Consider the following 24937-nt stretch of genomic DNA (forward strand, 5'->3'; position numbering starts at 1 on the left):
TGCCCTGATCCTGGTGCACAGGATCCTTACCCTCCTGCCTCACCCAGCCCCGCCTCCAGGCAGGGTCCTGCCCAGTCATGGACACCCCAGCTCACAACAAGGAGACCCCTCCCCAGCAGCCTCACCTGGGTGGAACAGCAGGCTATGCCCTCCAGATCCACTTTCTATCCCTTGCCCCCCACCTCCCGGTTCTGTACCCTAAAGGCTGCCCTCTAGATCTGCAGAAACTGAGGTCTAGGAGCCTCTGTTTGCTGCTTGGGTTTGGACAAGAGGAAGCAGGAGATGGAAGGGAGGGAGGGAGTAGAGTGAGGTATAGGAATTAATTTCCTGGACTGCCTTCCTGCTTGGCCATGGCCGAGTGCATCCACTGAGAGCCATAACTCCCGCTGGTAACACCTGCCTTTCCCTGCCCAGCTGACCTGGGGGTGATAACAGCTCCTCACTGTTGCCAGGGCTCAGGGCACCACTGCTCCTTGGTCAGTTCCCCTGATGCCGCCCACACTTTTGTAAACTGCCCCTTCATTTATGACTTAAAAAAAAAAAAATTATCTATTTGGCTGCTCTGGGTCTTAGTTAAGGGATGCAGGATCTTTAACTACAGCATGTGGGATCTAGTTCCCTGACCAGGGATCGAACCCAGACCCCCTGCATTGGAAGTTCACAGTCTTAGCGACAAGGCCAGGGAAGGGACAGGGCAAACTCTCATTTCCCCGCCGTGTGAACATCTTCTGATTTGTGAAGACACAGAAAGACAACCTGGTCTTTAACTGTCCCTGATCCCCTTCCTCCTCCCTGATCCCTCTGTTTTCTGAACCCCAGGAAGACAGATCCAGGCGGGGAGGCCAGCAGCTTACAAAGCTGTTTTTATTGGTTTCTTACTGCCTCACAGAGCGTCAGGGTTGATCCCTCCCGGGCATATGGCATTTGAGAAGATAAATACTTATTTTGCCCCCTTCTCAACCATAGGGGGAAGTTTAATAAAAATAGTAATATAATAAAATAATAATGACTGTGATCAATAATAAAATGCTCCTATGATCCCCTAATACACAGGTGGTTGAAGCTTTGAGAAAAAGGACCCGTCCCCTTTCTGGGAAGGGCCAGAGTGTGCCTGGAGACCCATAGGGTGCCCACCTCTCACCAAGTAGCCCTTATAAATAACCCCCATCCCATCCCTGGCTGGGAGTTTGCTTCTTCCTGGACGGATTAGATGACTGACGGATGCTGGCTGGCTCTTGGGGCCCCTCCCTCTTCTGGGCCCCACCGGCTCCCTGCAGAGAGAAGGGGCCTGGGCCTGTGCTCTCCCAGCTCCCACTCCCTCCAGCCCTCTCCTCTGGCCTCTCTCTTCTCCATTGCTCCTCCTTTATCCTTCTCTCCTTCTCCTCTGGCTGGCTCTCACCTCCTTCTGATCACTATCCTCTCCTCCTGCACTTCCTTTCCTCCTCTGTGCCTCTCTCACCACCTCCACCGACATCCTCTCTCACCACCTTCACCGACATCCTCTCTCCTTCTCTACCTCGGCCTCTCGATTAGAGACTGTCTTTCCTATCCTGCCCCTGAGTAGAGACTGGGATATGCCCCTACTTGGCCTTGCTGGGCTTTAGTCCACCGCCAAGACCCCAGCTTGCTCCCAGGCGTCCGGCTTTTCTCTGTCTTGCATCCGGACTCTCATAGGCCTCCTGGGGCTTGGCCCTGGAGATGAGAGCTTTGGCACAATCACCCCTGGACGATGGGGCAGAGGGGCCCCCAGAACAGGAGGGGGCCATCCTATTCCTCGTGGCTAGCACAGGTTGGGGTTGTGAGCAGAGGGAAGGGCAGGATGAGGGCTAGGAGTCAGACCCCCACCCCTATCCTGCCTGCAGGGGCCTGGAAACCCAGGCCATGGCTGCCCAGCCCAGACCCTCCCTGAGTCCAATTTCCACATGTCCCGGACCAGCCGGAGTTTGGCATTCCTCAAGCTCTTTGCTCCCTCATGTCTCTCTGGGTCCTGGGATTGGGAGTTGGGCCCTGCCAGAGGACATCAAGGGGAGCTCTCAGATTCAGGGGCTGGGGGGAGGCTCCGGGGTCGTTCTGAGACCTGGAGGGGGAAAGAAACGGAAGTCAGGGTTGACAGAGGAAGGCAGGACTCCTCTCTCACCACGTCAGCACCTCTCAGAGGCTTTCTCAGGACCCATCCATTCATTTGCTCATTCTACATTCAATCAACAAATACGCTTTATTCCAGGCAGAAGACAAACTTGACCCTCACGATCAAGGACCTCAGAGGAAAACTAGAGCACAGCAGGATCGACAAGGACAGGGTGGAGGGAGGAGGGTGCCAGAGGTGGTGCCAGCCCCAGGGAGGCAGTGACCACCTGACCAGGCAGCCAGGTGGTCTTTGGAGAAGGTGATGTCGGTGCAGAGACTTGAGCATGGCCTGGGTCTTAATCAGGTGGAGGACGGGAAAGGGCATCCCAAGAGGAGCAGGGTCATGGCAGGGGCAAGGGCCTGGAGGTGTGCGAGAACACAGCGGGTCCCAGGGCTTTGAGTGGCCTGCTGTGGCTGCAGTGGGGGTGGCAGATGGAGGCGGGGCTGGAGGGTGAGGGGATGCTTCCCAAATCCTTAGATCTTCTGGGTCCCCAGCCAGAGCGGACTGCTCACTTCTCTGACCTCTTGCCCACAGGCTGGGCCTGTGCTCAGAATTCCAAGAACTCCCCTTCTGTGGCCCTCTCCCTTTGTGCCAGGCACCATGCTCAGGTATCTTCACCTCACACAGGTCTCATAACGATAACCTCATTTTACAGGTGAGACAAGCTCAGGGAGGCTGGGCATGTCACCTGGGGCCACACTGCTGAGACAGTCAGAGCCAAGACAGTCAGGCCTAGGCTGACCTGCTTCCAGGCAGGTGAGACCCACTAAGGGGTTAGACAGAGGGAGTCAGCATCTCTTAGCATCCAAGGCAGGTGTAGGCTCAGATTGTTCTCTGGCCTCAGGTCCCAGCACGAGACAGAAGGGCCTGACTCTGAGCGGGGGGAGGCTCACCTGTATCAGGGAGACGGCAGGGCTCAGAGATCCCTGGGGGCAGGACACAGACTCGCTGGACAGAGATGTCCAAGGCTTCCTCTTCACTGCTCCAGGAGCAGAATGAGCGAGGGGACGAAAATCCAGGGTCAGATTTGAAGCGTCCAAATGGGGTGGAAACATGGGGGAGGGACGCAGAGGCAGTGGAGGCGGTGAGGCTGTCCTTACTGGGGTCTGCGTCTTTAGTGAGGCCGTCACTGCCCATGGAGGCTGGGCGCCGCGAGGCCTCGGAGAAGCTGTGGGGCCGCTGCGGGCCAGAGCCACGGGCACCTCGTCCCTTCTCTTCCACAGCCTGTTAGGGGACAGCGCGAAGGGCTGGGACCAGGTCACACGAACTGCACGTGGCCTGGACGTGCGTAGGTCCAGGGACCCAGGTCAGGAGAGGCTGGTGATCGGCTCCAGAGGACTCATAACTCACCAGAGGGGGCAGGTCCCTGGCGCCAGGTCTCCCGTCTGTAGGGCCCACGTGCACCAGGTGGTTGAAGTTGGTGGGCGTTGAGATGAGCTTGGAGCGCACGAAAGGGTCCTTCAGCATCTCCCTACGCGGGCAGGGGAAGGGAGGTGGGTGGCAAAGGTAACGCCTCTCCAGGAAGGCGAGGCTTGGGTTCGCCCCGCCCCCAAAGCGGGAGGCCCCGCCCACCCATCTCATGGCGCACGCGCACCTGCGCTGCTGCTGCAGCTGCTCCTCTGACACGCGGAAGAAGAAGCGGCGCTTGCTCTTGGTGCGGAAGAGCTGGCGCCGGCTGTTGTCCGTGAGGTTGGGGATGTCGAACTCGTCCTTCTCTGCCAGAGAAGCAGAGAGCTGGGTGGTGCTCCCAAGGCCCCTTGGCCCCAGTCAGCTGGTGCTCAGGGTCACAACCCCTTCCTCCCACTCCCACACTCCCTCACCTGCCCGCGGGTTCCTGAGGTAGGTCAGCCGGACCTTCTCGGTACCGAAGAGGAACAGGGAGCCCTCTGGGTTCAGGGGTCGCACCTGAGGCAGCAGGCACAGGGGTCACACCATGTTGTCCAACCGCACCCCAGTCCAGCCCCAGGGGCCTGGGCAGGCCTCACGGTTTAAATTTTAATTAATTTATTCCACTGCATTGGATCTTAGCTGCAGCATGTGGGATCTAGTTCCCTGACTAGGGACTGAATCCAGGCCTCTTGCATTGGGAGCGCAGAGTTTTAGCTACTGGACGATCAGGGAAGTCCCCACACTCACCTTCTTGAGTGGCACGGTCTGGACCCATTCTGCCCTCCTCACATCAAACACATCGATGGCATTCTCGCTGAACACTGTCAGGTAGGGGGCTGCATAACCTGTATAACCAGGGTGGGACTCTGTGCTGTGCAGCCCCAGGCAAGTCAGGCACCTCTCTGGGCTGTATCCTAGGGCACACCCTGTACACCGTCCCAGCACTGTCACTTCCACACCCCACCAAAGGTCCTCCTGGAGACTCTCTGGGTTGCCCCACCCAAGCTCCACAGCAAGTCAGAGATAACGAACAGGGAGCTCTCACTCTAAGCCATGTCAGGCCTGCTTGTAACCATGTTGCGTATTTTCCCTCCTTTAATTCTCAAACAACTCTAGGCAGGTAATGTTATCGTCCCTAACGAAACCCCAGAGCTAAGTCTCACTTTGTGGTGAGTGAGAGCTGGGAACTGGCCCCGGGCAGTCTGGATCCAACGCCTACACACCGAGTGTCTGTGCTACACCCAACCCACAGGCCCCACCCCAGAAGGGCGACTGTGAAAGGAGCATTGTCCCTCTCTTCCAGCCTGTAGCCCAACACATCAGCTACCTGTGGACGTTTGAGGCTCCCCTGATGCCCTGTTCACTCATTCATTCCTCCAAACATTATAGCCCCTAGGGGGTGCTTGCCTGGGCTACGTGCTGGATGCGATGAAGCACTGCAGACCCCCTATGTACCAAACCAGTCATTGTAATAAGAAGGTGCTGAGAGTCAGGGCAGAGATCTGAATGGAGATGGGGGAGCAGAAAGGAGCAAAGGACCAACGGTGGTGGGGGAGGAGTGTAAAAGCAATAACGATATTGACAACAAACATGGGGGTCATTTATGGAGGGCCCACTAGATGTAGACCCTGGGGCTGGACTTGCAAACTGAAGAGGCAGCCAGTTACAAAAAGGACAGTAGTTCAGGCAGGGGAAGAGCTTGAATGAAAGCAAGGTCCCGTGCAAGAGGAAGATGAAGGAAGATCCCATACAAGCCACCAAGGGTGTGTCAGGCAGGAGGGCACATACTGGCCTCCAAATCCAAGCTCAGGGATTTGGGCAGGACCCTGTCTTCCTCTGATACCAGGCCCTACCCAGCCTGGCCCTCCACAGGCCTCACCCCAGCCCGTGGGCGCTGCTGGCCACAGCAGCTCTTGCATGCGAGACTTGCGGCCGCCGCTGTCCACGTAGACCCCGGCAGTGGTGAAGAGCAGCAGGAACTCACTGAGGCTGAGCTCCACAGCGCCCAGGGCCTCGCCCAGGCCCCCGCGGGATGGGGGCAGCTCCTCAGGCACAAGACCGGCCCCCAGCGCTAAAGGTGCTGCCTCGTTAAGCAGCGGGTAGAGGGCGAAGGTGCCAGCCGCACCCACGCACAGCCGATCGCCCAGCAGCCCCAGGCTCTGCACGGGTGCTGGTGCCTGAAGCTCACGGATGCGGCGCTGCCAGGGCCCCGGGCCTGGGCCCAGCTGGTAGCAGAGCACCTGGCGCTTGACTGCAACGCAGAGCACGGGGGTGCGGGCCTGCAGGATGCGCCCGGCTGCCAGGGCCTGGCAGCCTCGAGACTCGGGGATCTTGGCGCTGGCTGCCTCCATGTTCTCCAGCTCTGCCAGGGCAAAGAGGCGCACGCTGGGGCCTCGGCCACACAGCGCGACCAGAAGGCCCGCAGCAGGGCTCACGGCCAGCCGCTGCACCCGCCGGCACTCGCCCACCTGGAAGATGTCTGCGGGGTTGGCGAGGGAGAGTGTCACCAGCAGTTGGGTGAGGGGCGCCCGGGGCCCAGCCTTCTTTGTCCCTGGGGGTTGACCCCACCCATGCCCACCCTGGCCCGGCCGGTGGGTACCGTTACTGTGCAGATGGATCACAAACAGCCCTTCCTCGGTGCCCAGAGCAAGGCGTTCCTGGTCTGGTGGAGGGAGGGAGGGGATCAGGGGTCAGGGGTCAGAAGGCCCATCCAGAGGCGGGAGATTGGGCAGTCTGCCTGCCCCTGCCAAGGACTCAGAGAGGACAATCCCACCATCCCTGGACCCTTCTGTCCCTGAGTCCAGACTGGCTCTAATGGGGAAGGGCCATGGGGGCCAGGAGTCAGGATGAGAGGCCTCTCCCACCCTGAGCTGTGGGATCTGGGGCTAAGTCACGTCATCTCTCGCAGCCTTGGTAAAATGGGGCTGATAATGGTACCTTTCTCACAGAGCTGCTGCGAGGCTACAAAGAGATGAAGCATCAGAAGGTGAGCGTTAAGCTCACAGCCACCTCTCCTCAATAAATGCCCTTGTCCCCTGGCTCCAAGCTGACACAGGGGACTTGGAGGACGCAAGCCCTGTCTCCCATGGCTCTGTCCTGAGTGATGGCAGGGAGAAGCCCCAGCCCAGCTGCTGGGGGAGGTCAGGGAGCCTCCTCTCCTGTTCCCCAGCAGTCCGGTGCAAAGGCCCTGCTGTGCACCAGGCTCCTGGGTGAGCGCAGCAGCCCCACAGTGGACAGTGTGAGGCTCCCCCGTCACCAGGCGGCTGCTAACAGCCTGGAGGGGAACCTCCTTTATTGCAAGAGCCTTGGCTCTTTACGCTCACTCGCAATTCTTAAGCAGAAAAGAAGGTGCAGAGAAATGGAGTGGCAGAAGCTAGGCACCCCGCCCCAGCCCAGGTTCCTCACAGCCATGCCCAGAGGAGTGGCGAGGAGGACACGTGTGCAAGAGGGTCCACAGCCCTGGGCTGCAGGGACCCGGCAGTGACAGCAGCCCGAGTGACCGCGGCAGGCCGGCACCCCCTCCGCGTGAGGCTCACCAACGATGGCGGCGCAGAGCGCGTGGGACAGCAGCGGCAGCCCGTTGTCGTAGGCCTCCTTGAGGGTGTACACAGGCCGGGGCCGGGGCTGCGCGTCCAGCAGCAGCCGCTGCAGCTCGCCCAGCACCTGCAGCCAGCGCTTCCGCTCGCCCTCGCTCTCCGCCAGCAGCAGCACGGTGCATGTGGCAGGCGGCACGGTCAGCTGGGAGGCCGTCACCTGCAGGGGGAGGGTGGACCCAGGCTGGAGGGCAGAGCACCGGCAGCCAGCTCTCCTTCCTCCCGTCCCTCTGTCCATCGCTGAGGCCCTGGAGCACCAGGTGGGCCTGCCCAGTGCAGTATCAGGCGCTGTCTGGCAGCAGGTGATAAGCCAAGGGTCAGACAAGCACGAGGACAACTCCAGAGCCCTGGGACCAGTGCCACTGAGAGGGCAGGACAGGGCCTCACGGGAACACAGGGTGGGGCCCGCTCACCCAGGCTGAGCGTGAGAGACGAACTCCCAGCGGAAGAGACGTTTCTGCTGGAGCCTGGGGGATGAGTGGAGTAACCAGGAGTGTTCAAGGTCAAGGAGGGGCAGGGAGCCGGCAGGGCCCTAAACAAGGCCGGGCGCAGCCAGCTTCATGTATGGAAAACTGCAGTGCCGGGTGAAGTGTAGCCACACAGACAGGAATGGAGGCTACTGTAGCCATCCACGTGGAGGCAGGGGGCGCAGGATGAAGGGGGCAGCCACGGTGATGGAGAAGAGCAGCTGGAGTGGGTCCAGCACAGAGGCAGACAGAGGTCTGGCCCATCCCATCCCTGAACTCACCCTAAAGATGCGAGGCAGGTCCTTGGATTGGGCATGGATAACATCAGGGGCCAGGACAGGGGTGGCTGAGAACTGGGGGTCCCTGGGAGGTTCACGGAGCAGGTCAGAGGTCTGCCGGCCCCAGCCGCCCCCTCGACCCACTCGCCCCCCACCCCTGCTCCAAACCATGGCCTGGCACTCACCTCAGATCCAGAGCCTGCAGGAGGGCCCCGCTGGCCGGGCTGAGCTTCGGGTCTGGGGCATCAAAGAGCAGCAGGCGCGAGTCGCTGAGGGCGGCGAACACTCGCTGCCAGCCCCGCCGGACACCCGAGGGCCGTGGCACCTGGGGGAAGGCAGGCAGGCACGGAGGTCCCACCGGCCCCGGCCACCTGCCCGCCCACCTGCTCTCCCCTCCCCCAGCGCCGGCTCACCGACAGGAAGCCCTCGTAGGCGGTGCCCGTGCCCGTTTCGGGGTGCACTCCCAGGGCCGTGTGGAGGAGGGCAGGGGGCACAGGGCAGGGGGGGGCCTGTGGGGCACAAGTCGGGTGACAGAAGTAGCCGCAAACTGTGGGGAAAGCAGGAGCCGTGAGGGGGGGCGCGCTGGGGAGCGGGGACTCCGGGCAGCCCCAGCCCAGCGCCCTACAGGCTGCCACGGCCCGGAACCATCGCCAGCCCCCCATGAAGGGAGAAGAGGTAGGAAACTGAGCAGTGGGAAATGTCGACGGGGGTGGGGGCACCTGACGCGGCAGGACGGGGGCCGCTCCCCCCCACCCGGGGGCTGAGGCTGGCGCAGGGGGTGCCGAGGGTCTCACCGTCACAGCCCAGGCCCTGGCGGCCCAGGCCCAGCATCAGCGAGGTGCAGCGGAGACACTTAGTGGGGGATGGGAAGCTCCGGGGACGCAGCGTGTGTGAGCCGGGCTGGCGAGGGGGACAGGCCCATTACCCATGCCTGACCCTCACCCAAGGCCCCTGAGCCCCCCACCTCCCCCAGGCCACCGAATGAGCCAGGTGGCAGTGTGAACTCAGCACTCCGAGGGGATCTGGCCGTACTCAAAGCTCAGTGCCACCGTCATCATTCCCATTGCGGTCTGCCGGCACGGGGTAGGGGGTGGGGGTGAGGGGATCCCCAAGCAGGACCTCAAAAACCCGGCAAAACGGCTTGGTGCCCCTGCCCCACCCCGCTGGGCACTGACCTTTGCAGGGGGACTTTCTGTAGGGGGTGTGGGGGCAGCAGGCGTCCTGGGGAACACAGCCTGCAGGGGAGCCGAGCACAGGGAGAGGGTGGGGTCCAGCGCCCCCCACCCCGGCCCAGCCCCCCCCCACCCCGCTGTGGGTCTCCTGCCTGTGCTCACCCCCAGCCGCAGGCTGCGGCGGCCCTCTGGCCTCAGCTCCGGCGCCTCTCCAGAGGTGCCCGCATCTTTGGCGGAATCCTTCTGGGGAATGGCACAGGGGCAGAATCAAGGCCGCTGCCTGTGTCCTTCCTGGGGGGCCTCCCTTGGCAGCCCCACACCCGTTCTTACCTCTGAGCTCCGGAAGGACAGGAAGGGAATCAGGGAGTTTGAAGGCTTGGTGTCTGCAAACAGAGGGCGTGTGTCATGGGGGCCATGGGGCCCCTGTGCCGTTAACACTTGTTCCTTAGAAACCGGAGGCCAGGGCGGGGGGCCTCAGTTTCCACCCCAGTCAATGGGGGAGAGACTGCAGGGGGGGAAGGAGCAGGTGGTGGCATACAGCAGGCGCTCGGAAAGCACTAGCTAACAGATAGTGGGTTAGACAGCAGAGTCTGCAAAAGAGTCTTGTCTCCACAGCCCGGCCGGGCTGACCCCCTGGTGACCGAGAGGAGGTCTTGCTCCGAGACAGACAGGGGTGCGCACGGCTACTCACCCAGCGGCCCACGCACCCGCAGCTCCTCCCGCAGCGATGCCACCTCCTGCTGCAAGGCCTGGTGCTGCTTCTCGGCCTCCTGCAGACGGCTGGGGAGAACCGCGTGGGTGCTCACCACAGGCCTCCGCCCGCGTTTTGGGCCCCTCGCCGCGCTGGCCCCTGCCCTCACCTCTCAGCCCGCAGCTGGGCCTCCTGTGCCTGAGTCAGCTGCTCCTGCAGGCCCTGCTTGGCCCGGATCTCGGCCTCCAGCGCTGACTGCAGCTCCAGCCTGGCTGAAGCCTCCATCTTCTGCAGCCTCCGTGCCTTCCACTGGTGGTCCTGGTGGCATCAACGTGCAATGCCCCCAGGGCCGGGTCCAGGGGGCATCAACGTGCAATGCCCCCAGGGGCCGGGTCCAGGGGGCATCAACGTGCAATGCCCCCAGGGCCGGGTCCAGGGGGCATCAACGTGCAATGCCCCCAGGGCCGGGTTGCCGCCGAGGCTACCCGCCTCCCACCACGCCACCTGGCCAGGCTCAAAGCCCTGCCTCTGCTGCGGGCCCTGGCGGGAGCTTAGACAAGTCCCTGATCTTCCGTGAGCTCAGTGTCCCTACCTGTGGAGTGTGGCTCCCGCCACCCCTCCCTCCAGGTGTCCCCGGGGCTCACCAGCGGCCGGGAAGGGAGAGTCTGGGTGCCCACGTTCCGCAAGGACTCCAGCTCCTCGGCCATCTTGGTGGCCAGGGCCTGCAGGTAGCCTCTTGACACCTTCTCATCATTCACCCTGATCGGGAAGGGAGCTCAGGGTCAGAGGCTACGCCCTCAGCGCTGCCTGGGCCCAGCCCCTGCCCCCAGGCCCTGGGCACCCACCAGCTGAGGATGTCAGCGATCTGGGCCTCCCAGTTGCTTTCCGTCTCCCGCCGCTCACTTTCCAGCCTTTGCTTGCTCTGCTGTTCCCGCTCCAGCTCTTCTATGAGCTGGGAGGGAAGGAGATTCAAGAGACACAGATGAGCCATGTGGGAAACAGGGATCAGCCCCCACTCCTGAGTCTGCCCATGTCCAGCCTGGCTCACCCACCCCATCTGGCCCACATCCCTGGCAGCTGTGCCCACCCGCCCAGCCGGCTCCCCGCCTGTCCCGCCGCCTGCGGGTCTCTCTGACCCTCCATCTGCACCGCTCACCCGCTCCTGCTCCTGGCTCAGCCGCCGGTTCTCCTCCTGCAGCTGGCACAGCACCTCCTCCTTGCCGCTCGGCCTGCCGGGGAGAAGGAGGACTCGGTGAGCCCCCAGCTTGGGCCCCCGCCCTGTCCCCCACCCCAGCTGCCCAGCTCACCCCTGGCCGCGGGCCTGCTCCAGCTGTGCACGCAGCGCAGCCACCTCCTGCTTCAGCTGTGTCTCCTGGGGCCCGCCACCCTCAGGTGACCCTGTGCCGTTGGTCTCAGAGGCGGTGTGGAAGGTCTAGAGGGTGTGGAGAGGGGTCAGGGCAGGGGTCCAAGACACCATGACCTATTCTACCCCTGGGGCCTGGCCCTGATAGACCCTGAATGGGGTCAGGCTAAGAGAAATGCCACTGGGAAGAGGGTAAGGCCTCACCACCTTGACCTGGGGAGACGCCTTCTCCGGGCTTCGTTCCCGCTGTCTCTGGAGCTGAGTCACCTCTCGCTTCAGGGCGGCCACCTGAGCTTGCAGCTGGGATGGGGTGCAGAGTCAGCCAATGCTGACCCTGTCCACCCCAGCTCTTTTTGTGTGTGTGTGTGTGGCCGCTCCCCACTGCATGTGGGATCTTAGTTCCCTGACCAGGGATTGAACCTGTGCCCTCTGCAATGGAAGCGTGGTCATAGGCATTGGACTACCAGGGGAGCCCTTGTCCACCCTAACTCTTGACCTTGCTCCAGATTCTCGGGCTTTGCTGGCCGCAGCAGAAGTGGAAGTGACGGACCCCTGCCCACCTCACCTGCTCCCTTGCTCAGGCCTTGGCCAGCCACAGTGGGCATGCAAGGCATTTGATATTCCCAGCACCTCAAACCAAGCTCCCCAGGCTTCCTCCCGCCACATCAGGCGTCATGAGGGCAGGGCGCTGCTGCTGTCCCCACCCACCCCATCACTCACCCTGCTCTGGGCATCGTGGGATTCCTCCAGCTGGGAGTTCAGGGCTTGGGTCTGGTTGGCCATGACTGCCTCTCTCTCCTGGGCCTCCTGCAGCTTCCGGAGCAGCTCCTCCTGCCGCCCCTTGGCCTCGCGAAGCTCCCGCGCCTGTGCCTGCTGCCCCGCCCGAGCCTCAGCCAGCTCCTGGGGTCCGGGTGGGCAAGGGGAAGGCCAGCCAGAAATTAGGGCGTGGTCCTCCTTAGCACCCAGCCCTGGGCCACTCACCCATCTCACCACACCCCACCTGGAGGAGCTGGTCTCTCTCCTGCCGCAGGTCACTGTCCTGGCCTGGGCTGCCAGCCGGACACCCGTCTGCCTTGCTGTCCCCCAGCGTCTCTGCCAGGAATTGTCACTGAGACCTGCATGTACAGCCTCAGCCAGGAGCTCTACCTGCAGTGTCTCAGGGAACCCTCACCCCAGCTTGGTTCGGGGCGGGGGGTGGGGGCAGGGGATGAATCTCTTCGGCCCATTTTCTACACGCAGACTCAGAGAATTTAAGATATTTCCTTAAGATCACACAGCACATACAGACCCAGGGACAAGACTGGAACCCAGGTTGGACTCAGGTGTGCTGGGAAACCAGCTCAGCCCCCAAGGTGAGGGGAGAGGGGAAGAGACGAGGTGCTGGGGGCAGGGTACCTGACAGCCTGTCCTGTAGAGTCTGCACTTCCTTCCGCAGCTGCTCTAGCTCCCGATGGTCCGAGGGGGTCTGCAGAGCCTCTGCAGTGTGGGGACACCCATAATGCTTAGGAGCTTGTCCTGCGGCAGGGCAAACCCACCCTGCCCTGGCCCTGATGGCACCCATACCTTGGAGCTTCCGGCTCAGCTCCAGCTTCTCCTGCTCCAGACAGCGGAGCTTCCGCTCCAGGGGCGCCAACTGCTCAGAGCTGCTCTCAGGGCTGGGACTGGGGAGAGCACAGCAACACAAGTTGGCAAAGAACCATCCCCTAGCCTCCTCCATCTTTCTGCATCCAACATTCATCCATCTAAGAAACGCCCACTGCGCACCAGCTCTGTACCCAAGTCTGGGCTCTGGGCTGGGAAGAGAGACAGATGAGACCACACCTTGCCCTTAGGAGGCCCCAGGCAGATACCATGGGTGGCGGCCAGGACAATGGTTCCAGAGTCCCCTGGGCGCTGGTTCCACAGCCCTGGCCCTTATTGTTTGTGTGACCTTGAACAATAACCTAAGGTATCAAGGTCTCAGTTTCCCCACAGGAAAAGGGAGGTGACGCTAGGGGCTCTTGCAAGGGCTGTCAAGAGAACTCAGCGGTATGGGCCCAGGACATAGGGAGTACTTCATGAATAAAGGTCAGAGGCATCTGCTGATACTTGACAGTTCCCACTGCCTCAGGGCCTTGCTGCAGTCTCAGGCCAGACTTACAAGTGGAACTGGGCTGAGAGCATCTACCCATTTTACAGAGGTACAAAGTGAGGCTCAGGGAGCAGCACTAGATCTCTGGCTCTGAGTCCACTACACACCCAGCCTGCCATGGAGGGTCCCATGAGGAACAAATACTGGGGCAGAACCCATAGGGGTCATGGCCTCACCAGGACCTTGAGGACATGAAGGGCTGTCCTACTGGGGGCTCAGAGCACACTTCCCGAGCATCTGTCCCATGTGGATACAGGTGGGCCATTCAGTCCCTTTCCTGGGGTCCTGATGGGCTGCGCTCCCAGTGTTCTCCAGGCCAGGCAGCCCTCCAGGTGCGTGAGGACTACTCACCTGCCTGAGGTGTAGGTGAAGCCCACAAATGGCAGGTGGTGGCCTAAGAAGGTCCCGTGGGAGGGTGGCGGCAGGGTTCCCTGCAGAAAGTGGGGAAGGGGAGTCACAGTAAGAAGTACAGCTCCAGGTGGAGGCTCGAGACCCAGGAGCCCTCAAAAGACTACAACCCCCACCAGTCTTTGAGGTTCTGGCCCCACAGGTGCTGCTGGGAGTCTTATAGGATGTCTGGATGACAGGATGACACTTGTGGTCAAAGATCCTTCACTTGGCACAACCCACTTCAGTGCAGGTGAACAAGCCCAGGTGAGCCGTAACTCCCATGGGCCTCCCATCCCCAGCCCAGCAAATGCTTTGGGGAACTTTGTGGGGCAGGGGAGGGTCCCGCAGCCACTGAGACTCCAGGCAGCTGTCCTGCTGCTGTCGGTCCCTCCGCTCACTGGATGGTTGAGGGTGTCGTCGTCCACATCGAAGTTGGAAGTGTCCATGGGCCCACGCAACTCGGGGATGTAGGGGGCAGTGCTGGTCGCCAGCCTCTCCCAGTCCACGCCTTCAAAGAAGGGGTGGTTCCGGAAGTCATCCAGCCCTCTTCGGCCCAGACGCTCCTCCTGGCGGCACAGCAGCTGGCGGATCAGGTCTTGGGCGCTGGCTGGCACGTCGGGCACGTCGGGGAACTGCAGGTGGTCCTGAGGTCCCAGAGGACGGGTGCAGGTGAATGTCCAGAATCCTACCCCCACCCAGGGCATCTCCAACCTCACAGCCTCAGGAGTCCCACGGCCCTCCCAGAATCCCAGGGCCTGGCGGCCAGACCTCGTGGTTCATGATCTTGCCGTAGGTTTCCACCAGAGATTCAGCATAGAAGGGCGTCTCCCCGAAGAGCAGCTCATAGGCACAGACCCCCAGGGACCACCAGTCGCACTGTGGGCCGTAGTGGCCCTTGCCCTCCTCCATGGCCTGCAGGATCTCGGGGGAGATGTAGTCGGGTGTCCCCACTGCCACCGATGAGTCCACCTGTGGGAGGTGACATTGATGGCGCCACAAAGACGGGCTTGCGTCTGGGCCCAGCTCCCCTACTCCCTAGGGCTGGGCTGGCCCAGCGCCCCCGCCTAGGTCCTAGGCTTAGCTCTTCCTTCCCCTGGGAGTCTACGGCCGCTCGCACCAGGCCTGGTGCCTCCTGTTCCCCTGGGAGCTCTCCCAGCCAGGTGTCCTCTGTCCCACATGGGGCGGGGTTCTCACCATGCCACTGTTGTTGAGACGTAGGCAGGAGCCAAAGTCGGCCAAGCGGATGTGCCCGTTCATGTCCAGCAGGATGTTGTCTGGCTTGACATCCCTGGGGGAGGGCAGGGAGAGTGATCTGTGAGTGTGGATATGCATTTAGGCACATACCTGGGTGTGTGAGTGCGTGCATGTGCACACACCAATGTGTGTATGCTCACACTTTGTGTTCCTGCATGTGCTAGCATGTGAAGAGGGGAAGGATGGTGGTCGGGCCTCCTGGCTCCCAAGAAGGAAGAAGGTGGTTAAGTTGGGGAGAGAGACCCTTGGAGGCAGCTGAGTGTGCCGTGGTGGACACAGGAGCCAGACTCCCCCAGTGTCACCCACTGGCTGAGTCACCAGGAGCCAGGTGCTTACCTGTGCTAAGCCCTGACTTCCTCATCTATAAAATGGGATGATGGTAGCTCCCATGACACAACGTTTGGGGTGGGAAGAGTCACAGGCTCTCTGCATACGAAGCACCCAGCACAGGATTTGGCACATACGTGCTCAGCTGTCCTCAGAGCTGTCAAGAGGGGCTGGCAAAGACAGCAGAGGCTTTGGGGGCCCCACCTGTGGACGTAGCCCAACTGATGCAGCGAGTGAATGGCCAGCACCATCTCAGCCAGGTAGAACTGGGCCAGCTCGGGCGGGAGGCGGTCTTCAAAGCGGCTCAGCAGAGTGAGGAGGTCCCCTCCAGCGTAGTAATCCATCACCAGGTACTAGATGGTGGTGGGTGGGGGGCAAGAATCAGATGGGGGGGCACTTGTCTCCCGCACACCTCACAGGGGTCCCGCAGTGCTCTGGAAAGGCAGGGCCATGTCTCCCAGCAGCTCTGGGGCAGCCAGCTCTCAGCCAAGGCTCAGGCAAGAGGCTCCAGGCCTGAGCTGGTGGGGAGTGGAAGCTTCTTGGACCCAGGAGGAGGGGTCTCTTTCTCCTTGGACCAAGGCTTCTGGCCCCCAAAGGTCTTCTCCTTCGTCCCCAGGGATGGCATCACTGACTCAATGGACATGAGTCTGAGCAGACCCCGGGAGCTAGTGAAGGACAGGGAAGCCTGGCGTGCTGCAGTCCATGGGGTCGCAAAGAGTCGAACACAACTGAGTGAGTGAACCACCACCCCCCGCCCCTGCAGCTTTCTGAGCATCCTCACCAGATACTCCTCATCTTGGAAAGCATAATGCAGAGCGGTCACCCAGCGGCTGTCCCCCTTCACCAGAACATCCCGCTCCTCCCGGAAACAGGCCGTCTGTAACAGTTTGGGGAAATGGGGTAGGGAGGTTGGAATCAGAGCCCAGCAACCCCACCTTGCCCGTTCAGGGGATGGAGGAAGACTCAGTAAGGCTAGAACAGGGATCAAGGTCGCCTGTGTTAGCCTGAGCCTCAGTGTTATCATAAGAAAAATAGAAGAACCCTCCTTTTACTAAGAAAGGCTTCTTGTGCGGAAGGGATGGGAGGAACCCGTGCTGCTGGGGGTGGATCCTCTGCCTGTTTGGCAGCCATGCCCAGCCACTTCCCCTGCAGGTCTCAGAGGCCTGTAGACTTCCCTCTGCAGGGACCCCAGGTCCCCCAGGACCCAACACTGACCTCAGCCCTCTTCAGCATCTCCCACTTGTGCAGCATTTTCATGGCAAAAATCTGCCCACTGTCCCTCTGCCTCACCACAGCAACCTGAGGCCACAGAGAGTACTGGGGTCACGCCGGTCTGGGGGGCAAACACCTTTTTCCTCCCCCCCACCAACCCCAGGGCCATCTGCTCACCTCCCCGAAGGCCCCTCGGCCGATCACCTTCAAGATCTCAAAGTCGTCTCTCTGCAGCCGCAGCTCTTTCACCTTTGCTACGAAGGGACTGACTGAGGGACAGAGAGTGGGGCTCAGAGAGCCTGTGTGGAGGGCCCCGGCTCCCTCTCACCTGCCCTCCCATGAGGCCAGGGCAGGGATGACCTCCCCAGCGATGGCCTCTGGCCAGGGGGTTGACAAGAGCTGCAGCCCATTCAGCCACGATCAGGAAGCACGGAAGGTGGGGTGCTGGCTCTGCTGACCACCTGGCCCCTGGATCTCCCTGAATCCATGGTTCCCAGGTGGCATCTGTCCCAGGGGCTGATGGGATTTGTAGTCCTCCCCTGCCTGGGGGCTGACCCTGGTGGGCCAGGTCACCCTGGAATGATGGGGATACCATTCCCACCCCCAGCCTTCAGTCCTTGGCCCCTGAGCAGGACCAGGCCAGAGCCTGTCTTGGGAAACTGGACTGGCAACATTCCTTGTCCCCAGAGAGGCTTCTATGCCACCGAGGAGCTGTGGGTCCCTCGTAGGCACAGAGGTACCTGGGTGGAGTGAGGCCTGGGGCTGCCCTGGAGGGCAGGTAGGGCACGGTTCTGTGGGGCTCTGGGAGGGCAGGCTCTGTGCTCCCCGAGTGGGGCCTCCTTGGTCTGGAGGCACAGAGAGGTCTGCCTGGGTTCACACAAGGCTCAACAACAGGGCCAAGACACCTTTTCTGGTGCCCGATGCTGGCACCCGAGGGCGTGAGCACTCGGGATCTCCTCCAGGCCTGAGAAGCCCTATGACTCTGAGCCCTGCCTCCCTCTCTGGACACAGCCTGTACCTGGCCAAGCACCTCCTCCTCACCGCCCCAGACACTCCCAGAAAGGACATCTCCAGCCACTCCCTGGCCCTTCGCAGGCCTGGAGGAGCCCCATGCCTGGGGGGAGGAAATTGGGGCCTGGAGACTTAGGGAGGCGAGGGGGAACAGCTGGGGTCAAGGGCGCTACAGTCTGGGCTCCCTGCCTCAGTTTCCCCCTGCCAGCAGGTACACGCCCTGCCAGCTGGGCAGGTCTGTGGGTGGGACAGAGAGCTGCTCCACAGGTTTATCAGGCAGAACCCCCGCAGCAGGGGTGGTGTGGAAACCTCATTACAGAAATAAATTGTCCTTTTCCTGGGTCTGTGTATAGCTGGGGAGGAGCAGCTGCAGGACTCCAAGGGGGAACCCGAGGTGGGGGCAGCTACCCATCGACCGGATGGGAGCTGAAGCCTGGGGCCCAGAGGCAGGAGGACCCAGGCCCTCAAGCCAGGGTGCCCAGTCCCCTCGCCATGCTGCAGGGATGGGGGCTCTGGGAGGGAGCAGGGACAAGTTGAGGCAGGAGCAGAGTGAGTCACCGCCCTGCGTTACCTCAGGAGATGTCAACAGACAGGCCCCCACACCAGGGTCCCAGCGGAGGTGCCAGAGGCAGGCAGGGAGGAGCACGTGGGCATCACGGGGGTGATGACAACACGGACAGGCGCACACACACACACACACACACACACACACACACACGGAGTCCCGAGGAGAGAGGAGGGCAGCAGGGCCCAGGGCCCTCTGACCGCCCTCCGCCTAGAGGATGGCCTGGGGCAGGTCTCACAGGCCCCCAACTGTGCCAGGCTGGGCCTCACACCCGCCTAGAGCTCAGGCATACCAGGAATGCTAGTCGCCCACTGGGCAAACACTCACCTCACCCCACCCTCCAAGCCAATGGCCTTCCCCCATGGCCCCACCAGGTGTAACTAGAGAGCCCTGGGGGCTGGCATTGGCTTCAGGGTCATCCGGGGCCAGCCACTCCTGGTGACTCAGGTAAGTCAACCCCAGGAAGCGTGCAGACCCACCTCCAGCCTGGCCCCCTTCCCCAGCCTGGGGCACAGCCCTCAGGAGGCCTGGTCAGCCGCTTGCCCACAAAGGGTGCCTGTGCCCAGTCTCGGATGGTCCTGTGTGTGGGTAAGTGTAAGTGTGTGTATGTTTGTGTGTGTGTGGTGGGAGTGGGTGGGGGATGCTACAGAGCTGCGAGTGGATGTAGACAAGTGTGTATCAGAGCCAGCATGGGTGGGGTGGTCAGCAGGGCTCCCTGGGTCCCTCCAGGAGCTGAACGTGTGTCTCAGTGCGTCGGTGGAAGGTGGGAGCCAGAGAAAATGTACGTGTCAGTGAGTCCTGTGCACAGGGGTCTCCATGTGAGAGTGTGTTCTCACCGGTCCTGAGGTGACTGTGAGCGTGTGTTGTGTACATGTGTCTGAAGTCTCTACCTGGCACCAAGTTTCTGCGTGTCTGTGTGTGATGTGTGTGGGGCCCACGTGCCAGGTTCCGGGAGTGAATCTGAATGACGGTGAAGCAGGCAGGTGAAGGAGAGGGCCGAGGGTGGGGGTCCGGCAGCACGCATCAGGGCCAATGCAGGTCATCTGGGATGGGGTGGGGGAGCCTGAGGGAGTGCGGCTCCTCACAGGAGGGTCTGCGAGCAGGGAGCACGAAGGCAGAGGCTCCCTGCGGGGTGTCCCTCTGTCCACCTCCCACCCACTCCCGCCCCCCACGGTCCCGCCCGGGCCACTCACCCCAGCTCAGGAACTGCGCCACATTGCGCTCCCGCCGCAGGGGGGCGCTGCTGAGCTCGTGGTGCAGCCCCAGCAGCAGATCCAGGAGGCCGTCGAGCCCCGGGCCGCCGCCGGCCTCGCCCCGCGCCAGCCGCTCCAGCGCGCGCAGCCGCCGCTCCATGGCTGCGGCCGGAGCCCCGGGCCCGGGCTAGAGTCGGGCCGCTCGCATGCCCGCCCGTCGGGCCGTCCGTCGATCAGTCCGCGGGTCGGTCCGCGAGTCCTCCCCCCACCCTCCCGCCCTCCCCGCTGTCACCGTCCTCCGCTGCCGCCCGCGCGCCCTCACCTGGACGCCGCTCCCCACCCTCCGCCCCGCCCCCCGACGGACGGGCAGGTGTGCCCCGGCCAATGGGAGACGGGACTGGAGGTGAAGGTGGGAGGGCGGAGGCGCGCGGGGGCGGGGCCAGCTCCCGGCCAGGAAGTGGGGGGGCGGGCCCCGAAGAGTAACTCCTGGGCGGGGCGGAGCAAGGAGAGGGGTAGGGGCGGAGGGGGGCGTCCCATCGCATCCCAGACGGGAACAGGGTCCTCTCGCGGCCCCAGCCCCCGCCCCACCGGGGCCCTCGCCGGCGCCTGTCCTAGGTGGGGGATGCCCAGGGCACTGCAGCTCCCCTCGCCCCCTGGGGCAGGGGCAGCCTCTCCGGAGAGCCTGCCCTCTCAGCGAGGGGAGAAGGGCTGGGGACGCCTGCGGCCCCGAAGCCGGATGGGAGTTGTAGTCCGCTCCGTCCCTGGGATGCCGGCCTCTTGGCATACCCCCCACCCCCCTGGCTAGTTTCTGATTTCATTTTGTTTGCATCGTTACGGCCGACCGGGGAGACGCTTAGGTGAAGCAAGGATGCTTCCACCCATTTGGCAGATGACGCACAGGCTTGGGAAGGACGAAGGTGAACTGAGGGACTGAGGGGTGAGGAAGCCCCAAAGCTAGATCCTGGAGTGGGGCTGGCCTGGTAATGTCACCACAGGCTTTTTAAGCTTGGGCGGCCCGCCTGGAAAGTGAGGCCGAGGGCCAAGGAGAGGTCGAGGCTGGGCCGGAGGAGGTGGGAGAGGGGAGGGTCGGACTGTCCAGGGATATTTCTGACTTCTGCCCAGCTGTCTCCAGCTGGGCTGGGCTAGACGCCATGGGGACATGGGGCTGTCCAAGAGGAGGGATCAAGGGGTGGGGCATTTTAATGGCTTCAGACAACAAATTCTTCCTTTAAAAGATCTCTTTGGAGGTTTGCCTGCCTCCTCGGTTTGTCCGTGTTGAGCGGGGAGCCGCTCTGTGAAGGTCTGTGGAGCTGGACTGAACATCCCCGGTAGCACACAGGGGGCTTTCTCCGCGGTCTCCCATTTGCACTGCTCAGAGACCTGCCCTGGGGCAGGGCCAAGGTCTGTGCAATGGTCTGTCTCTCCCAAGTCAGTCAGGTGGGGGAAGGGTAGCCAGGATTCAAACCCAAATCTGAGGATGCTGTCATTGCCTCTGTGTCTCCCGGGATGGGGCAGGGGACAAAGATCAGAGGCCGTGTTGAGCACTCCTGGCTCTCACCTAAGGCAGGCCTCTGCTGCTGCTGCTGCTGTCTCACTTCAGTCGTGTCTGACTCTCTGCGACCCCATAGATGGCAGCCCACTAGGCTCCTCTGTCCCTGGGATTCTCCAGGCAAGAATACTGGAGTGGGTTGCCATTTCCTTCTCCAATGCATGAAAGTGAAAAGTGAAAGTGAAGTCGCTCAGTTGTGCCAGACTCTTAGCGACCCCATGGACTGCAGCCTATCAGGCTCCTCCGTCCATGGCATTTTCCAGGCAAGGGTACTGGAGTGGGTTGCCATTGCTAGGCTTCCTTAAAGGCCAGGGCCGGGGAAGGGCTCCCAGGAGGGATTCTCACCCTCTGTAGCCACAGGGGGGAGCCAGAGACCAGAGGAGGGCCTGGTGCTCAGGACAGGACCAAGTTCCATTTCCTGGGGAGTAAGACATGATGCTGGGAAAGATTGAAGGTGGGAGGAGAAGGGGACAATGGCATCACCAACCCGATGGACATGAGTTTGAGTAAGCTCCGGGAGTTGGTGATGGACAGGGAAGCCTGGCGTGCTGCAGTCCATGGGGTCGCAAAGAGTCGGACACGACTGAGCGACTGAACTGAACTGAAGACACAGACAGGGCGAGGGTCCTAGGTAGAAGATGGGCCATTCCTCCTCTGACCCCTTTTGGACACCTTGATCCCCGCACCTCCACTGTGGCCCCCAGGGGTCAGCACTCAAGGGCCAGCGTGAGGTGAGGCCTCTGGGTCTAGCTCACTCCGGCTCAAACAAGTCCATCCCCCAGCACTTCAGACTCCATCCCCACAGTACAGCAGAGGGAAAAACTGAGCCCCAGACAGCAAAACCTGAGTTCTGCTGGGGTTTTCATGGGGCCTGGCACTGGGGACTCCCCGCCCATCAGGTACATGATTCTATTTGGTCCTGTATTCGCTTTTTTGTTACATCCTTGTTTCAAGCTTCAGTTTCCTTGTCCATGAAAGGGGATCGGGTCTGACTCTGTCCATTCCTTTGCAGTTGTAAGGCCAGAATGCCCCTCAAGACTCATTCTGTGTCTGAACCCCTCTTCTGGCCTCGACAAACAGCCAGTCCTCCCTTGCTGTCAGAAACAGCTCTGGCACGTGGGCCCACTTTGCCCAGCAGATCTGTTCTTTGACCTTGTGTGTGGCAAGGACCCTGGACCAGCAGGTGGGTGCTCCACGGAGGAGGGAGTCTGAGCAGGAGAGCTCTGCCATCTCCGACACTCTGGTCACTGCCTCCTGCAGGGCCAACTGTTCCCCACATAACCTCTCTCCCCTCTGAGTGCCCTTGGCATTGGAGTGCTGGCATTAGCTCTCACGCAGCCCTGGGGGCAGCAGCCCTTGCATTCCTATGGTGCTTCTTAGCAGTTCAAAGTGAATGTGGATGTTATCTTCACTAGGGCCCTGCCAGAAGCAGGGAGTTAACAATGCCCTCCCCCTCATTAACAGATTGCTACCTTGAGGCTGGGGAGGTGAGTGGTGGCTGGCGCTCCTTACCTGGATTCCAGGCCTAGGCCAGTGCCTGGCAGCAGAAGGGCAGTGCGTGGCACTCAGACTCTGGGGACAGGGGACAGGAAAGTCCAGCCTGCGCTGGACTTGATGCGTGTAGGCTTCTGAGAAGGGTCTTAGATGGTTAGAAAAGGAAACTGTCAGTTTAATGACCTAGGCCTGGCAGAAGGGACAGTTTGGATAAGGGAGGGCCCCAAGAGGACGAAGAAAGAGCCCAGTGCAAACAACTGGCAGGGAACCCTGGTTTTCTGACGCCCACAGAGCATAGCCCAGACACAAGGGGAGGGGCCCAGACACAAGGCAGGCTTCCGGCTCACATCCGCACCCACTTTTTCGGCCTCCCGACCCTGATCTGTGGCACCCTTTTCCCCAAGGCCAAGGTCCAGCTTGGTGACTGAGATGAGCCTCTCCCAGCCCTACCCCTTGAAGCACCTCTCAGCAGATGCCCTGCAGGTAACTAGAATGGCAAGCTACCCCTGCCCTTGGCCACGCCGGAAGTGCAGCGCCCTCTCCTGGCCCAGGAGCCAGAGAACAAGAAGGGCAGCCTTGGGATCCTGTCGCCCTGCCTACTGTTGAGTGATTGCCGTGTCTGTGCGCTACAGAGAACGGCTCCAGCTCAGGTGTGGGCGGCCAGTGGTACTGGGAGCGCCCTCCAGTGGCGGCTGGGGCTTGTCTCTCTAGGACAAACGTGTTTGGAGGGTTGGGAGCTCATGTAGAGTTCTTACAGCTGCTCAGAACTCTGAGTTTTACTTAAATGTGTGTATTCCTGGTGGTCCAGTGGTTAGGACTCCGGGCTTTCACTGCCGATGGCACAAGTTCAATCCCTGGTCACAGAACTAAGATCCCACAAGCCTCCACGCACCACCCCGCCCCCGACGCCCCCCCTCGAAAAAAAAGTGTTTGCTAGGGTGCCTTGGAGGGAGGGGCTGATGCAGACAGTGTGGTTGAGGGTCCCCAGTCCACAAGTGAGTCCTTGGCAGGCTCACAGGCCCACTCCCCCGCCCACCCCCGCACAACAGGGGTGTATCCTTTGAAACGTCCACGCTCCAAATGGGTGGACATATGGTGATTTCATCATCCTGGCTTTTCTTCCAAAAACCTTCTCTGTGCTGCTCCTACACGCCACAGGGGCTCCCACGCCCCTCAGCCACAGCGGCTGCAGCCCCATGTGGCTTTCTAATTATCAATCCTTCTGGGCGCACAGGAAGCCAGGCCCAAGTCCCCTCGGCCACCACCGGCTCTGGCCCTTAGACGCCACCGAGTCTGGGAGCTGCTTCAGGGAAGGGTGGGTCCTGCCTGCTTTGTTCTGGGAATTGGGTGGGGTGTTGGGCTCCTTGCACCCTCACTCCCACCCTCATCAGCCTCCCCGAGGTGCTCAGCAAAGGCAGCCACTCAAGTTAGGTATCCATGGGCCCTGCCTCTGGGAAGCAGGGGTCACTGTCTGCCTTCAGCGCCTGAAGAAACAGACTTGGGAGAGGACAGATGAGCCCCAGCAAGTGGCAGAGCTGGGATCTGAACTCCTGCCTGTTCAAAGGACTTCCCTGATGGCTCAGAGGGTAAAGCGTCTGTCTGCAATGCAGGAGACCCAGGTTCAATCCCTGGGTCGGGAAGATCCCCTGGAGAAGGGAATGGCACCCCACTCCAGTACTACTGCCTGGAAAATCCCATGGATGGAGGAGCCTGGTAGGCTACAGTCCATGGAGTCCCAAAGAGTCGGACTGAGCGACTTCACTTTCTGTGTGCCCTAAGGTGCTGGATGGATGGGTGGGCTGCCTAATCCTCTCATAGTCTCAAGGTTAGCCTTAGGCACATCCTCAGACCAGTCCCTGTGAGGTAAGAGGCGGGCACTGGGTGGGATTCATGGTTAATCATGGTCAGTCTTTTTATTAGAGAGCAGAAAAATTGTTGATTGCTCTCACATGGAACCTCCAGGTATAAAACAGAGCTGCTGTGTGGGGCCCCGAGGAGGCAATGGGTGGACTCCCTCTCCGGTGCCCTGGGATCTGAGGTATCATGTGGGCAGTCTGCCCCCAAAGTTTCTGACTCCAGGAGTGCTAGGAGGCAGCTGTAACCCTAACCTGACCCCAGTCCAGCCTCTGAAGAGGTAGCCTTTTACCCAGGAGGGAGCCAGGGAGGAGGCAAAGCCCACACCCATTGGCCTTCCTGAACCCCATCATGGCCGGGAGAGGACTCCCCCCCAACCCGTAAAACCCAAACCAGGGCGTGAATTTGGGGGCTGCCCTCGGCCCCCGGTCAAGCCTCAGATAGGCACTCCCATGCTGAGACACGCAAGGTTGGAAGCCCCCAGGAGGCCGGAGGTGAAGGGGTGGAGCAGGCTGGACAGCACGTCTCACACTCAAGGAACAAGAGAACCTGTCAGTCCTGATTTTTGTGCTCTGGTAGCTTGGATGAGCATCTCCGCCTCTCACGTGACTAGAAACCAAGGGGCTGCCCCAAAGCTTTCAGAATCCCAGGCCTGAGTGATGTTTAATCTTCAAGCTGGGTTTCTCAAGCCTGCGTCCACCACTGCAGGCTTTGGGGGATGCAGTGACCTGTCAGCGTTGCTTTTCCTCTTAAAGAGTTATTTTCTATCAGAAACTCAGTGGTATGCGTGCTCTTGGAGCTGGCAGACCCGCCACACTTGCTCTTCAACCTCCCCTGAGTCTCAGGTTCTTGGCTGTCAAATGCAGAGCATGTTGA

At 61.4% G+C, this 24937-nt stretch overlaps 1 protein-coding gene across 9 annotated transcripts; it reads right to left on the minus strand.

Moving 5' to 3' along the window:
- Nucleotides 844-19418, minus strand: CDC42BPG (CDC42 binding protein kinase gamma). 9 transcript variants are annotated; one of them, XM_018042899.1, is made up of 38 exons: nt 19165-19412; nt 16573-16664; nt 16399-16482; nt 15965-16060; nt 15388-15536; nt 14797-14890; nt 14371-14571; nt 14001-14246; nt 13564-13643; nt 12645-12742; nt 12477-12557; nt 12082-12173; nt 11802-11981; nt 11286-11381; nt 11026-11150; nt 10875-10947; nt 10564-10670; nt 10363-10477; nt 9888-10036; nt 9719-9807; nt 9358-9410; nt 9190-9270; nt 9031-9090; nt 8650-8755; nt 8269-8402; nt 8041-8180; nt 7859-7940; nt 7524-7577; nt 7054-7270; nt 6117-6179; nt 5397-5996; nt 4265-4362; nt 3949-4033; nt 3723-3843; nt 3479-3599; nt 3229-3352; nt 3022-3107; nt 844-2077 (listed from the first exon to the last, which is right to left on the minus strand). In XM_018042899.1, exons 1-38 carry the CDS (start codon nt 19322-19324, stop codon nt 2021-2023), a joined length of 4689 nt encoding a protein of 1562 aa, XP_017898388.1. In that variant the 5' UTR covers nt 19325-19412; the 3' UTR covers nt 844-2020. The 9 variants fall into 9 exon arrangements, with proteins under 9 accessions (XP_017898388.1, XP_017898387.1, XP_017898390.1 ...); XM_018042898.1 differs by having other exon boundaries at nt 3022-3110; XM_018042901.1 differs by lacking the exon at nt 7524-7577 and having other exon boundaries at nt 11289-11381.

This window comes from Capra hircus, chromosome 29 (genome assembly GCF_001704415.2).
Source record: "Capra hircus breed San Clemente chromosome 29, ASM170441v1, whole genome shotgun sequence".
Lineage (NCBI taxonomy): Eukaryota > Metazoa > Chordata > Mammalia > Artiodactyla > Bovidae > Capra > Capra hircus.

Bases quoted from the DNA above. Each gene is read 5' to 3' on its own strand.
- CDC42BPG (XM_018042893.1), bottom strand. From the start codon at position 19,324: ATGGAGCGGCGGCTGCGCGCGCTGGAGCGGCTGGCGCGGGGCGAGGCC. The intron at 14,572-14,796 runs GTGAGAACCCCG...CACCTCCCACAG, and splicing joins GTCTCAACAACAGTGGCATG to GTGGACTCATCGGTGGCAGT. The intron at 12,174-12,476 runs GTACCCTGCCCC...AATTCCTGGCAG, and splicing joins TCTACAGGACAGGCTGTCAG to AGACGCTGGGGGACAGCAAG.